The 15,208-nt window shown below is 42.9% G+C and overlaps 1 protein-coding gene across 1 annotated transcript; it reads right to left on the bottom strand.

Annotated features, from left to right (window-relative positions):
- Nucleotides 1–2,465: 2,465 nt before the first annotated feature.
- Nucleotides 2,466–13,295, bottom strand: UTP15 (UTP15 small subunit processome component). The gene is made up of 12 exons (XM_085042093.1): nucleotides 13,078–13,295; nucleotides 12,688–12,780; nucleotides 12,420–12,604; nucleotides 10,882–11,060; nucleotides 9,946–10,071; nucleotides 9,130–9,265; nucleotides 7,905–7,989; nucleotides 5,747–5,896; nucleotides 5,474–5,575; nucleotides 5,145–5,278; nucleotides 4,565–4,623; nucleotides 2,466–4,067 (listed from the first exon to the last, which is right to left on the bottom strand). Exons 1-12 carry the CDS (start codon nucleotides 13,165–13,167, stop codon nucleotides 3,844–3,846), a joined length of 1,563 nt encoding a protein of 520 aa, XP_084898219.1. The 5' UTR covers nucleotides 13,168–13,295; the 3' UTR covers nucleotides 2,466–3,843.
- Nucleotides 13,296–15,208: the final 1,913 nt, after the last annotated feature.

The following is a 15,208-nucleotide window of genomic DNA, read 5'->3' as shown; positions in this document are numbered from 1 at the left end:
AACTTGATTATGTTGGTACTGAAGAAGAGCTTGCATAATGTAAAATAATCTTATTAAATGGGAAGAAAACAATTACTTTTCAGAACAAAAAATAACATTCACAAAGAACAGATAAGTCTGGGAACTTTGTCACCTGAACAAATACTAGCTTTCAGTGCAGAGGTAGTAAATCCAGTGGAACTCAAAATACAACTCATCAGTCACGTAAGTCTTCCACATTTCATTTTACTAGTCTCGTTAGACATCAAGATCTTAAATAGCATTTGTATTTTTCATATTTTCATCCCATTACCATTTGTGTAGATGATACCTCACATTTGTTTCCACATCTGCCTTGGCAAATTCACTTGGAAGACTAACGCAAGTAATAAATGTCTTAACATATCAAACTGCCCTAAGATGCAGAACAGTTTGTGTTGGAAGGGACCTTTAAAGGTCATGTAGTCCTATTGCAATAAACAGAGATATCTTCAACTAGATCAGGTTGCTCAGACCCCATCCAAACTGACATTGAATGCTTACAGACATGGAGCAATTACCGACTCTGGACAATTTGTTCCAACATTTCACCACCCCCATTGTAAAGAACATCCATGTCTAGTCTGGATCTACCCTTCTTCAGGTTATAAATCATTACCCCTTGTCCTATCACAACAGGGCCTGCCAAAAAGTCTGTCCCCATCTTTCTTATCAGCTCCCTGCAAGTACCAAAACGCCACAATAAGGTCCCCCTGAAGCCTTCCCTTCTCCAGGCTGAGTCATTCTGTCTTCATAGGAGAGGTGCTACAGCTTTCTGATCATCTTCACGGCCCCCCTGTGGACTCACTCCAACAGGTCTGTGTCTTTCTGTGCTGAGCACCCAAGAAGCTAGCGTTCTTCAGGTGGCGTGCTGGTACCAGGGGTTGCTGACCCAGGAGCAGCCCATTGCACTTGGGCTGAACTTCATGAGGTGAGCGTGGGCCCCTTTCACGAGTCTGTCCAAGTCCCTCTGGGAAGCATCCCACCCTTCAGGTGCGTCAACTGCAGCACTTTACTTGGTGTCATCTGCAAACCTGCTGAGAGTGCACTCGATTCCACTGCCTACGTGATTGATGCAGATTTCCAATGGAGATTCCTGAGGGACACCACTCATATATCATTGATCTCCATCTGGACACTGAGCCATTGTACACTATTCTCTGGATGTGAACAACAAAGCAAATTCTCATCCACTTAACAGTTCAACCATCAAATCCATCTCTCTCCACTTTAGATCAAACTGATCACTATTTTAATCATCTTCCTGTGCTTCTGCTAGACACGTATCAAATTTTAAAGCACAACAATGGATACACACCTTAGACATGAATAGTGTCAGTAAGAACTAAGAGTATGTTTTACGTCAAGGTTAGTGGTTTTCAAGCCATGGAAAACTATGTTGCCAAGAAAAATGTACATCTTTAACTCCAAGCAGTACTGATTCACACAATGAGGCTCCAAGAAGAGGCTCCCCACCATCCCCCCTCCTGAAAATTAATTCTGTGTGACATCTAAGAAATGCTGCCTGATTAAGTCACACCATTAAAAGAAGTATACAGATTTCCTAAAAGACGACAGAAGGTTCAGGTCTATTAACATAAACCAAATAAAAAAATAAAAGTAGTTAAGTAAGCAGCAAGGAAACTAGGAGTTTGAAGTTTGCATGAACCTGCTCATCATTACCTGTTATCATCCTAAGTCTTCAAAACCAGTAAATCCCAGTAGCCAGGAACACACTGTTCACACAGTAATTTAAGGGCAGACCTTAATACCACTAGGTATTAATATACCACTACACACTTTTCAGCCATAATCGTTTAGATTTTAGGTAGAACTTGCAAAACTGTTCTAGCTATTCCAACCACTGATATCCACCTTTCACTGTCACATGTGAGCAAACTAGTTTTGCAAGAAATTCCTATTACATCTCAAACAAATTCCAGGTCTGGGAGCAAATGCAAGTCATAGAACAGGTTAAGAACAAAGTTCTACCCTCCTCTCATACCATACGTACTCAACAGCCTTTGGCACACCTCTTTCCAATGAATTCATTCTGAACGAGCCCTGCTTGAAGTTAAACCATTACCCCAGCATTCAAACACATACTGATAACAATGCAGACTCAAATTGCATCTACTGTGCATTGAAAGTGACAGAATTACAAAAAAAATTTGAATTTTGATATTTAACTTGAATATTTTGATATTTAACTTTCTCACTGGCGTGCACTTATTAATTTAATTTGAATTAATTCCCCTCTAGAAGTATTACCTATTTTCTAGAACATTATAATTCATAAATGCATATGCACCATTAAAAAATTAAACTAATAACTTTTTCAATATACATAAGCATGCACTTCTTGATTCATTCTGCTGTGTCCTCTGAATTCATGGATATCTTAAATGGGGATGAAGCAGGGAGAGAAAAAACAATGTAGTCAAGTGTTATCAAATGTGTATGCTGTTTTGTTTTTATTTCCAAGGATGTGAGATCAGATACTAACCTTAAATAACGACAGTGACACATTAAAATTAGACAAACCTCAGTTATTTTCTGGTAAATAAAAACTGAATCTTGTTGACTGTTGACAGTACTGGACATACAACTGTAGTGGGTTAATGCTGGCCAGATGCCAGGCACCCACAAAAGCTGCTCTCTCACTCTCCTCTGCAGCTGGACAGGAGGAAGAAAATATAACAAAGGGTTCGTGGGTTGAGATAAGGAGCAGGAGAGATCACTCATCAAATACCACCAAAGGCAAAACAGGCTCAACTTAAAGATAATAATTAAATTACATAACAAAATGAGAGCAGAGCAATGAGAAGTAAAAGAAGCCCTTAAAAACACCTTTCCCTCACCCCTCCCAGCTCTACCTCCTACCCCAGTGGCATGAAACAGGGAATGGGGCTTATGGTCAGTTCATGACCTGGGTTCTCCCACTGCTCAGGGAGGAGTTGCTCCCCTGGTGCACTGTGGGGTCCCTCCCATTGGAGACAGTTCTCCATGAACTTCTCCAACATGAGTCCATCCCACGGGCCACAGTCCTCCCCAAACTACTGCAGCAGTGAGTTGGTCACACTTCCATGGGTGCAGTCCTTCAAGGACAGACTGCTCCAGATGGGAGCAAGGTCCCTCCTCCAGGAGTCTCCCAGGGGTCACAACCTCCTCTTAGGCATCCACCTGTTCCAGCGTGGGATCCTTCCTGTGCTGCAGGTGGATCTCTGCATCCCCATGGATCTCCATGGACTGCAGGGACACAGCTGTCTCACCACGATCTGCACCATGGGCTACAGGGGAATCTCAGTGCCTGGAACACCTCCTGCCCTTCCTTCACTGACCTCAGTGTCCATAGGGTTCTTCTCACATGCTCTTGCTCTGCTCCTCTCTAGCCACAATTACAACGGCATAATACCTTCGTTATCCCCATTTCTAATTGGCCCAGCCTTGGCAAGCACATTCATCTTTGGAGCCATCAGGAATTGGCTCTACTAGACATGAAGCAAGCTTCTGGCAGCTTCTCACAGAAGTCACCTCTGTAGTCCCCCCACTACCAAGAACCAGGCCATGTAAACCCTTTAGAAGTTATGTAACTCTGAAATAAAACTTTAAAATTAAATTGTTTGAAAAATATTGCATGGACAATCTTGAGAATGTCCTTCTCTTTCTTAGTCTTTAGTAATCAAGCCAATTTATCAACACAATTTAAAAGACAGAACTTCAACATAGAGAGGCTTATTTTGAAAGTCACCATTTTAAGAAGTTACCAGGAGAACAGGTCATATCTTTCAAGTCCACAATTGCAACATCTCGTTGTGATGGGTGTCAGTAATTTGTATTTGTTTTAATGATCTCCGTAAGACCATTACTTTTATTCTCTTCTAGACACGTATCTCTTTTCTTAGTAAAAGTAGCAAACAGTGTATCCATCATTCCCAAAACTTCCAGTAGTTCCTCTTGATAGTCAATTTCTTTTCCAATAACTTCCTGAAGTTTCAAGAACTGTTTATCAACAATCGCTGACTGTCCAACCACAGGCTGATAAATGTCTGTAAAGAAAAGTATCAGTTAAGAATCCATAGATATATAACAAGGTAAAAAATTATATTAGCTAATTAGAGACACATTTAAGGATTCTGGCACAAGTCCAACATTCTGAAAAAGTAAAAGAACTTTGATGTTGACTGTTCTGCAAACAGTGGTTGTATGTACTCACAGCAGCAGTATGTCAAACTAACAGAATCGTAAGTTATTGTAACCTCAAGTACTATTTTTACCTCACTGAATAAGAGGAAGCTACTTGTGCTATGTAAGCACAGAAACATGAAGCATCAAAGAAACTTAAAGACCATCAGGAACTTCCTGCAAATCCGGTACCACGGTCAAAGTTATCTGGAAATATCTCTTTTTTTGATCATTCTCTTGACACTGAGTCCACACGTACAAACAAACCCATGAAGGTTTGGTTTCTTAAAAATGCAGCACTTTCAATCTTATTTCCAAGCTAGCTATATAGCTTTGAGAATCATTTTTGTGTTGTCCTTACCAGTAATCATATCTGCAACAGTCACCAGCACAGAAGTAAATCGAGGCTCAATCACACGCCTGCAAAATTAGAACACATTCCAATTTTACTGGTTTTGTCAACGGCACTCCTACCATCAACAAAAAGCTTTCTCACACAGGCATAAAGACAAATTTTTCTTTATGAAGAGACATCACAGAACACCAGTCACAGATGCAAATCAAAAAACCTTATATATGTGGTATTCACCCCCTCCTTTCAGGAAGGGAGTGGGGACTGGAGGAGTAGTAAAAAGCCTCAAGTACATGAAAACACAAGTTTCATCAAGGAAACAGAAAATAACAGACTACGGGTAGAGTGTCTGGCAAAGAAGCAGAATAGTATCATAGTATAGTATCATACTCATTGTATCAGCAAATTTCTTCAGTGCTAACAAGTAAACTGTTTCAAATCCATCCCAAAACCTTGGTATCAGAGTGGAAAAGGCATGTGAGATTTCAGGACTACAAGTATTCTCCCCGTGATCTGCTGAAACTCTCTGGCAAATTATTAGGAAATAAAACTGTAAAATAGTCAGAGGGAACTCATGTTAAAGTAATACCTTGCCACAAAGGTAAGGAGGAGATTAACTTGCTTTTCATCTCGGCCTGCAAGTGCACTTCTCAGTGTTCCTCTGCGATGTAGCTCCTGCATGACTGCCACTGTGACTTCAGGAGTATGAAGCATGATGGGTGGCTGGACACATACAAATAGAGTTTAGTACCAAAGCAACATCTTTACACACAACACAGGGCTGATATCAGCAAAACCAAAATGGAACCCAACTTAGATTCCTTTCTAGTTATCCGCTAAAATAAAATCAGTATGACATACAGGGAATATTCACATCAGGTGACAGCACAGAACTGACTAAAAAAACCAATGCCATACCTCCAGTACTGCATCAAGAGCCTTGGAAGACTGAAAGCCCCTCAGCAGCTTGTCGTATTTCCTCAAAACACGTTTTACAGGTTTACTGACACAGAAATCTTCCTAGAATTCAAAGAAGAGTTCAGAATAAGACAAATACAAACACATAAAATGGATTAGATATATTTACGTGAATAATATTGTATCTTCCCACCCTTCTCTTTCTCCAACTTAGCACATTCCAAGAAAACAATTTTTTTTAAATGTTTCAGCACATATTTTCTCACATCATACCTGTTTTGGCATGTAAGTTCTTCCTTTCACATAGGTTCTATATGCTGGTTGTCTCTTCTTTTGAGACTTTTCATTCTTTTCTTCAGGTTTTCTGTGTTTAACATTTAGTACCCCATTAGTCATGCCTACAACTATGGTTTCATCTTCAGGCTAGAATGAAGAAATCACAGTTAGGACTCAGTGTTTAATTTGGTGCTCTATAGTGCACAGTTTTCTATTTTTATGCTTCATGATAAGGCTCAAATCACAGTATCATAGATGACTTAAGGTGGAAGGCACCTCTGATCAAATACTTTGCTCAAAACAGGGACAGCTTCAAGGTTATGCTCATAAGAAACATTACAGACTGACTAGTGAATCAAGATCAATTATGCATTAACAGCCTTCTCTAAGTATAAGGTTTTGTTTTTTCCAATGGCATACAACTATCTTTGGCTGTTACAGCAGCCATGAACAGAACCTGTGAGAAAGCAAAACTACTGCAGAACAGCAGGATTTTGATAAACAATTGGAATTTGTTTAAAATCCCAGTCACTGGAACACCAGTGACTTACATAACAAAGTAGGTATAAATTTCACCCAGAAAAGTTGTGGATGCCCCATCCCTTGAAGTGTTCAAGGCCAGGCTGGATGGGGCTCAGAGCAACCTGGTCTAGCGGTGTCCTTGCCCAGGGCAAGAGGGCTAAAACCAGATGAACTTCGAGATCCCTACCAACTCAAGCCATTCTATGGTTCTGTGATTTGATAAAAGCCTACAGAATTGTTACAGGTACAGATGGAGATCAGCTGGTCAATGTCTCATTTAAGGGCATCAATGGAAGCTAATGAAGGTTCAAGTAGGAACAGTAGGAAGCAATTCTTCACACAGGTATCAGAAATGTGGAATTCCTTGTCAAGGAATCTAGACAAGGTTTCAAGCTGTCCAAGCTCAAGGAGAGACTAAACAGGCTTATGTAATAGAAATTTGCAGAATTACACAGAAACTACACTTTGATCAGTTAATTTCTCATCTGAAAATGAGTTTGCCATTTGAGAGAATATCAACAAACTTATCACACACACTTGCCCTGGGTTTAGTTTTCTATACACACCTATTTACAGCTACAGTTGGAAGCAGCACCTGAAATTAGACCCACCTTAGGTTTGACTCAGTAAAAGCATTATAATGTTCTCGTATAACCATTTAAAATTAAAATGGTTTAGTCAATAGAAAACAAAAGATTATGTTTCAAAAGATGTATTATACATGTTCTAGAAATGCCAAACTACAGGAATTGCATGTTTTGCAAATGCCATAAGGTCTTAAAAGGCTATGGATTCTGTACTCTTCATCTCAAAAGGAAGAAAGTTTGAAGCTCATTTTCCCTCAGCTCCCTAGGTAATATGGTAGGAAATGAAAAATAGGAAGACACTCCCCCCACACACCTTCCTCTACATGCTAGCAGAGCAGGAAAATAGTAAAGTAGCAAAGGTAGTAAAGATCCCTCACAGTCCCTTCCACACATCCTTCAGGGACCATGTAAGGGGATGACTACATGACAACAGTATTGTTTAAAAACTGGTGCTAGACTCCAAACTTCTGGCCAGCAGGTCACTTATCCACTGGAAATCAAGTACTTCAGAGAATTAGAAGTCTCTGTTGTCTGCTTACAAGACAGTAAGACACATGCCTTGACAAACAAATTTGTTTACACCCACACCTCATGGCCTCTTCTTTCTTCCTCAGACCAGCCTGACAACAGTAACTTTTAAAGCAAGTGCACACCATAATCTAATAGATTTCTCAACAAATTCTCTCTCTTTTTTTTCTGCCATGAAGAAGTACTCACAGTGCTCCTGAAAGGCAAAAGGTGAGTACAATCTTCTTGAAATCAAAGGACCTCCCTTCTAAAGTGAATACTTTCCCAATGACGTACACTGTCATTCATAAACACATGATTTTGTACCTATCTAGGCAGGTAACATCTGGTATTTGAATGTATTATGTTTAAAACCTCTTAGTGTTTGTCACTCAGAAGAAATACATTCAATCACCACACTTTGCATGTACAGCATTCTTCTGGAACACCCAATAGCCATGAAAGCAACGATTATTTACTGTAGTGACTTAAAAGGTATCAGAAATTACCTTGTCTAGGAAAACTTCTAATGCACTTACCGACAATGCAAGACTGAGGATGGAGGTTGCATAGTTGAAGCTGTGGACTACTTTGTAGGATGTAGTACTGTAAATCTTCACATGCCTATACAAAAAGTAAAGATAAAAACATCATTAGTAATCCTTTATTTCAGTCACTTTACAGGAGCTTCATCACTCTCATCTTCTATAGAATATTAAAGGAAACTGAGTATTAATACAATGCATTACTCAGACTACTACTGAGCTTCTTAGGTATTACTCCTCCCACAACAGGAAGCTTCTGTTAAGATATCCACAAGTCAAGCCAGGATTGCTCTTACCCGCCCAAAAAATGAAAATGGGACAAGGACAAAAGAAGAAATTGAAAGCAGATGAAGTGACTATTCGACTTCAGAAATGTGTATTAGGAAAATACTAAGACAGCATCTCTTCAATTTTGTCCCTAAATTTTAAATAGAAGATCTATTAGCAATTTCTGGGAGTAAATCCACAGACATTCTTGTATCCAGCAGCCCCTTAAGGATTTATCTGGAAGTGTCAAATATTTAACAAACTGGAAAACAACATATTATCTTACAAGGATAAACTTTAATCTTATGTAATCATAAAGCCTGAGATAGCCTAGGAAATACAGGAGGGAGGAGGAAAACAGAGCATGGTCATTTCAGACCACTTTGTATTTCTAATGTCTCAGAGACAAGAGACCAAGTACCAGTACTCATCAACTGAAACCAAACAAACAAAAAAGCAAAGAGATCATGTTCACCTGCACTGTTGGGTACAAGAAGCAACAGCAGAGAGACATAAAACCTAGGCTTTTAAAAGGTGAATACTAATACACTTTTAGCTTTTAGACTGTCTTAAAGTTAAGAATAGTTAATTTACAAAGACTGGAAAGGTCAGTTTAGAGATTCAAAAAACTGAACACTTATTCAGAAGTTCCCCACACGAATTCCCAAATGGCACATGCAATTCTTACTCATATTCAGATTAGTAAAAGGAAAAGGTTAAGGTGTATCATAGAATCATTGTACAGTTTGAGTAGGAAGGGACCCTTTAAAGGTCACCTAGAGCAACACCCCTGCAATAAGCAGGGATAGTTCGCAGTAGGTACCATGGCCCCAAGATGTGTTCTCAAACAAAGCCCAAAATACACGCAGAGATTCATGGTGATGTGTAATATCTTTCAAGGAAAAGAAGTCCTAAAGCATGCAAACATAATGAAGCCACAAAATATACCAACCTGTCCAAGGATCCTGACAATAACCTTTGCCCAGAGCTGTTCAGGCACAGACATGTTACAGTTTTATGGTGATTTTTAAGTGAAACTAGTAACTGTCCACCTTTCAGTACATCCCAGACTTTGACATACCGACCTCCTGTGAAGAGGAAGCACACAAAACAGTGTTACACATGTACACATTTATGTTTCTCTGAAAAAGTTTTCACAGAGTGATGTAGTACCTCCTTCAAAGGTACCTTCACCTCCTAACAGTTTTCCATGCCTACTTACCATCCTCTTCCATTCTATCTCCTGGCAAAAGACACATTACAAGCCTGCTCTTTTTTAGGCCATTCTGACTGGAGCTGAATGATTCACCTATTCTCCAACCATACTTTTTACCAAAAACCCCCCCTATAAACTATGGGGTTACAGTACTCCTGACACAATGGCAAGAAGTGGCAAAAAAACTCCTGACACAATGGCAAGAATGGCAAAAAAACTTGTCAACAGTAAGACACAGTCCCATCTTTTCAAAACTGAAGTGTGTTCATTCCTTCACTTCAGAAGTGGGCCAATCAGAGCCTGCATTTTGTCATACAAAATATCTTTTGGTTGAGGGGGGAGGGGAGCAACAACTACAAGAATATCAACGACAAAACCAAAAGACCCCAACTTGCACCTTCAAGGTAAACACAGATTCCTAAGGAAGACATTTGAGAAATCCAACTGTTACATCACTTACCACTTCATTACCAAATTAAAACACCACACAAAAAATAAGCAGCTGTAGGACCACAGAAAAGAAATTTGATTCATTTGATTTTATGGAATTACCTGCAGATACTAGAAGTCCTCCAGAGGGGAAGAGAAGCACACTCTCCACAGGATGGCCATGTTCTATTGTCATGATACTACCTTTTGTTCGTGCATCAAACAGTTTCACGGTGTGATCATAGGAACCTGCAAGCATCACCGTAAATAGCTTCAGTTTCACCATTTCAAGTATTTCAGGAACTAAAACAGCCATGTCCTACCATCTAAAGGAGATCCTGGCTAACAGTAATAGTTTTAAAGCATGCATGTAAAAATACCTTGTGGTTTACATTGGTTAGTCTACAGCCTTTGGGCAACATAAATTTTCTAATTCTAGCTCTAGCTACACATCAATCTGTAAAGTAATTTGTTTCACTTCACTTCCATTAATCAAGTGTATTTATAACAACAAACACCAGGCAACCTGATAAACCTAGCCTCTTTTTGCCTTCTGAAAAAAGGAATGCTAGGTTTTTTCACAGGGGCTTTCCACAGATTAATACAAAGCTACTGCCAGGAAAACAAAGAGCAACTGGTTACAAGTAACTCCTCACATTACCTCATGGTTTTGAATCTGACAGTTTTGGGCTGTACAGACTACAACAGAACTAGTTTCCATCTCCACAAAGCTGGTAAAACACTTCAGTCACTCCCAGACAAATGATACACTCATGGTATTTTCTAAAATTTTAAAGGTTATTTAGGACAGTTCTGTTAATCCTAACAGGCTAAACCAAAAAGATGTTAAAACTCAGTTCCTGCAGTTTCCCTGAAACATTAATGTGAAGCTCAAAAAGCAAGCAAAAAAGGGAAACAACAAACTAGGTATTGCATAGGCAGACTGATCCTTCATGACTAAAATGCAATAAACAAGAGCCTAATGTACCAAAAATTTATCTTTCTGCATTTTTCTTCAATTCAATCTAAAAGAAGAATAAATAAAAAATTACATCATACCTGTTATGAAGACATCTGCATTCACTTTACTTGCACAGCCGCACCTCACATAGTCAGTATGTTCACTATATGAGATGATTTCAGTGGCACTTGGAATATCCCACAACTTTGATGAATAATCATCACCACCAGAAAATATTCTGTATTTGTCAGACAGGAAGCCCACTAAATGAACTGGTCTATAAAACAAAGTGCACATTATCCAAAGTTAAAATGTATTAATGTTTCAAGAAGAGTTATTCTGTATGAAGAATTTATTGAAGTACTCTAACTTAGACATGCAGTGTCTTATATCAGAAGTTACAAAGCCTCACTTTAGAGATTGAAACACTTTACTTTTTGTATTTCTAGGTAGAAAAGGATCATACTGAAAGATGCTTACTTAAGCACTGATATTATATGCCTTAAATGTGATATGTCTTACAGGTTTACTAGAGGCTCATTCAGAAGCTTAATTCTGCATTTGTTACTTAAGAGGTCTGTGGTTAGCACTGTCCTTTGGAAAACATTTACAGTAGTGAATGTTACAGAAATTTGTAACAGCAAATTTTAAAGTATGACTGATTTGAACAATATTCTTGTCCTTGAAAATCACTGCTGAAGTCTTTATTATCACCGTAACGTCACAACGGATGTTTGACAGAAAACACAGGCATACCAATCTTACTGAAGTTAACCTATTCATTAGAACACAACACCCAATTTGCAAACACAGACCCCAAACAGAAACACTCTCAAGGTCAGGCTGGGTACTTCCCACTGAAATGGGGGTTCTTGTTAGTCTACATAGATAAAATACACATTGGTCTTTCATAGCACAGAAAGATGTTGAAGCATTATCTTCTCACTGATACTTGACAACTCCTAACTTCTTCCCCACCCCACCCCACCATTACACACTTCTTCTGTTTTGTTTTTGGGCTTCTTCTTAAGGGATTCCTGCTTTTGCTGGTGTATTTCTTTGTTATTTTTGTTTAGACATGTTTTAGAACTCTTTTCCTGCCAGCATCAAATAAAACGTGCTTTTCAGTGCAATGTACTCACAAGACTGTATCTACACAACATATTAAGAGACACCCACCTGAAAGAGAACATGTGTGTACTCTTCTACGTACTTGAGTCACACTTAGAACTTTTTTTAAAACTCACTCCAATTTTAAATTTAATTTAAAAATCTACAGCAAGATCTATGTGAGACAGTTGAGAGCAACGTAAGTTAGTTTTTCAGCACCCAGATTTTCAGCAGCACATGAAGCAGACATATGATTATAATTTAACATAAATACTGTATATTGGTGAAGCACTGGAACAGGTTGCCCAAAGAAGTTGTGGATGCCCCTTCCCTGGCAGTGTTCAAGGCCAGGCTGGATGGAACTCTGCACAACCTGGTCTAGTGGGAGGTGTCCTTGCCCTGTGGCAGGAACGCTGGAAGCAGACGATTTTTTAAGGTCAAACATCTGGTCTGTGATGAGCCTGTGACGTGCACACATAGCCAAGAAGCTTATGCACCCAAAGGAGACAAACCAGTGCTGTCTTACTTGGCATGGCCCTCGAACTGCCTGAGCGGCGCCCTGCCGGCGCTGTCGAAGAGGCGGATGAGGCTGTCCTCGCTGCCCGCGGCCAGCAGCTGCCCGTCCTGCCGGTACGTGGCACAGTACGCCGTGTCCCGGAAGCGCGAGAACGTCTTGATGGGCTCCTGCGAGTAGCGGCCGTAGATGTGGATCTGCCAAAACAACAGCACGTCACCTCTGCTTGCGTGATACCAACTGAACGATGAGGGGGCAAACGCCTCAGAAAGCCACTTACCCTGGAGGAGGCTGTGACAGCGTAGTTATACGGTGGCACTGGGGAGAAGTCGATTTTACTTACTGCACCGAATTCCTTTATCTGAACAGGTGTCTAAAAAATTGTGATAAAGATAATTAAATACACATCAGCTATGAAAACAGCAAAATAAAAGCTATTATTCCCACAAAGAGCTCAAAACTCGAAAATACAATGATACTGAGTTTTACTTCTGCCAGGCTACCCCTGCTCTTGTAATTTTTTTCCTATTAACGCATTACAACTGTCACATTAATTATGCGTTTTGAGGTAAAAAACTAACTCATGCGTGTTTTTAAAAACACTTTAATGCACGAAAGGAGTAAAATAGCATTCTGGGGCAGTAACTGCGACTGCTGGGTCGCTTCCTACCTTGTATCCCCGCCAGTACAGCGTGTCCTGCGTGATCCTCTCCCCGAGCTTGGGGCACGCCTGCACCACCACCGGCTTGTAGGCGGCCATGGCGCAGTGGGCCGGGGCCGGGGCAGGCGGGGCTCGGCGGGAGGGCTGTCGGGAGGGGCTGGGAAGGTCGGACGGGCGCGGGGCACTGGGGACTCGCCGCGGGACACGCTGCGCACAGCGATGGCGGCACCGCGAGGAGAGGCCCGCGGCGCGCCGCTAGCGTCATCAGGGCGCGACTGCCGCCGGCCAGTCGGCGGCGCGGAGATGCGTCACTTCCGGCGCTGGGCGGCAGTGGCGGTGAGGTCCGAGCGGCCTGCGGCGCGGTGCGGGACGGCGCTGTCTGTGCGCGGTGCGGTGCTGTCTGTGCGCGGTGCGGTGCTGTCTGTGCGCGGTGCTGTCTGTGTGCGGTGCTGTCTGTGCGCGGTGCGGTCTGTGCGCGGTGCAGTGCTGTCTGTGCGCGGTGCGGTACTGTCTGTGCGCGGTGCGGTCTGTGCGCGGTGCGGTGCTGTCTGTGCGCGGTGCGGTGCTGTCTGTGCGCGGTGCTGTCTGTGCGCGGTGCGGTGCGGTCTGTGCGCGGTGCGGTGCTGTCTGTGCGCGGTGCGGTGCTGTCTGTGCGCGGTGCGGTGCGGTCTGTGCGCGGTGCGGTGCTGTCTGTGCGCGGTGCGGTGCTGTCTGTGCGCGGTGCGGTGCTGTCTGTGCGCGGTGCTGTCTGTGCGCGGTGCTGTCTGTGCGCGGTGCAGTGCTGTCTGTGCGCGGTGCGGTGCGGTGCTGTCTGTGCGCGGTGCTGTGCGGTGCTGTCTGTGCGCGGTGCGGTGCGGTGCTGTCTGTGCGCGGTGCGGTGCTGTCTGTGCGCGGTGCGGTGCTGTCTGTGCGCGGTGCGGTGCGGTGCTGTCTGTGCGCGGTGCTGTCTGTGCGCGGTGCGGTGCTGTCTGTGCGCGGTGCGGTGCTGTCTGTGCGCGGTGCTGTGCGGTACTGTCTGGGTGCGGTGCGGTACTGTCTGTGCGCGGTGCTGTCTGTGCGCGGTGCGGTGCTGTCTGTGCGCGGTGCGGTGCTGTCTGTGCGCGGTGCGGTGCTGTCTGTGCGCGGTGCGGTGCTGTCTGTGCGCGGTGCAGTGCTGTCTGTGCGCGGTGCGGTGCTGTCTGTGCGCGGTGCGGTACTGTCTGTGCGCGGTGCGGTGCTGTCTGTGCGCGGTGCGGTGCTGTCTGTGCGCGGTGCAGTGCTGTCTGTGCGCGGTGCGGTCTGTGCGCGGTGCGGTGCGGTGCTGTCTGTGCGCGGTGCGGTGCTGTCTGTGCGCGGTGCTGTCTGTGCGCGGTGCGGTGCTGTCTGTGCGCGGTGCAGTGCTGTCTGTGCGCGGTGCTGTGCGGTGCTGTCTGGGTGCGGTGCGGTACTGTCTGTGCGCGGTGCGGTGCTGTCTGTGCGCGGTGCGGTCTGTGCGCGGCGCTGTCTGTGCGCCTTCCCACCTTTCCTCCCGGGGCACACTGTCTCCAGGGAGCGGGAATGGCTACAGGCGTGCCCAGAGCTGCGCGAAGCCCGGCTCCCCCTGAGCCTTACGGCGGTGCTGTGAGCAAGCGCCGGGTGTTCTGGGGTTATCTTCATCGGTTTTAAAGGGATTTGGTTTTTTCTGTGTGTGTGGTAAAAACCATTTATTTTACTCAGGTTGCGAAAGACATAAAGAGACGTAACGTCACTTTAACGTTTTCTTCAGGTCTGATGTTTTTAGGAAATAAAGTAATCTTTTTGTAGCTTTTTTTCTGACTTGGTCTAAACCTGGTTGGTTGTCGTGGGATTTTTTGTTGCAACTAAGCAAATGTTCTGAAATATCATTTCGATGAAACTTCTATTGGCTTAATTACGGAATTTGGTTTAAACATCCAGGTGATAAAATGTAAATGGAGAATTCACTCGCTAATTTGTGACAGGAACCAGGTAGATATTTGACCAGTATTTTGACTGTCAAAACTAAATGCCATAAGCTAAAATGAAGTCTGGAGTGGCTTTATGCATTGTTTTACCAGAGTGTTCTTAGCCTGTGTTACATCTGTTCCATTGCAGGTTGTTCAAACAACTGTCTGGGCTGGCCAGAATCAATCCCGGCTGGAAA

The sequence above is a fragment of the Lichenostomus cassidix genome, chromosome Z (assembly GCF_008360975.1).
Source record: "Lichenostomus cassidix isolate B80296 chromosome Z, HeHo_3.0, whole genome shotgun sequence".
NCBI classification, from domain to species: Eukaryota; Metazoa; Chordata; class Aves; order Passeriformes; family Meliphagidae; genus Lichenostomus; species Lichenostomus cassidix.
The sequence above is the reverse complement of the archived record's forward strand: the minus strand, read 5'-3'. Positions and strand labels throughout refer to the sequence as shown.

Excerpts from the sequence above, each read along its gene's own strand:
- UTP15 (XM_085042093.1), bottom strand. The coding sequence starts at position 13,167 with ATGGCCGCCTACAAGCCGGTGGTGGTGCAGGCGTGCCCCAAGCTCGGG. Across the intron at positions 10,072-10,881 it reads TGCAGATGTCTTCATAACAG|GTTCCTATGATCACACCGTG; the intron begins GTATGATGTAAT and ends TGATGCTTGCAG. Across the intron at positions 4,068-4,564 it reads TGTTGCAGATATGATTACTG|ACATTTATCAGCCTGTGGTT; the intron begins GTAAGGACAACA and ends TTTTCTTTACAG.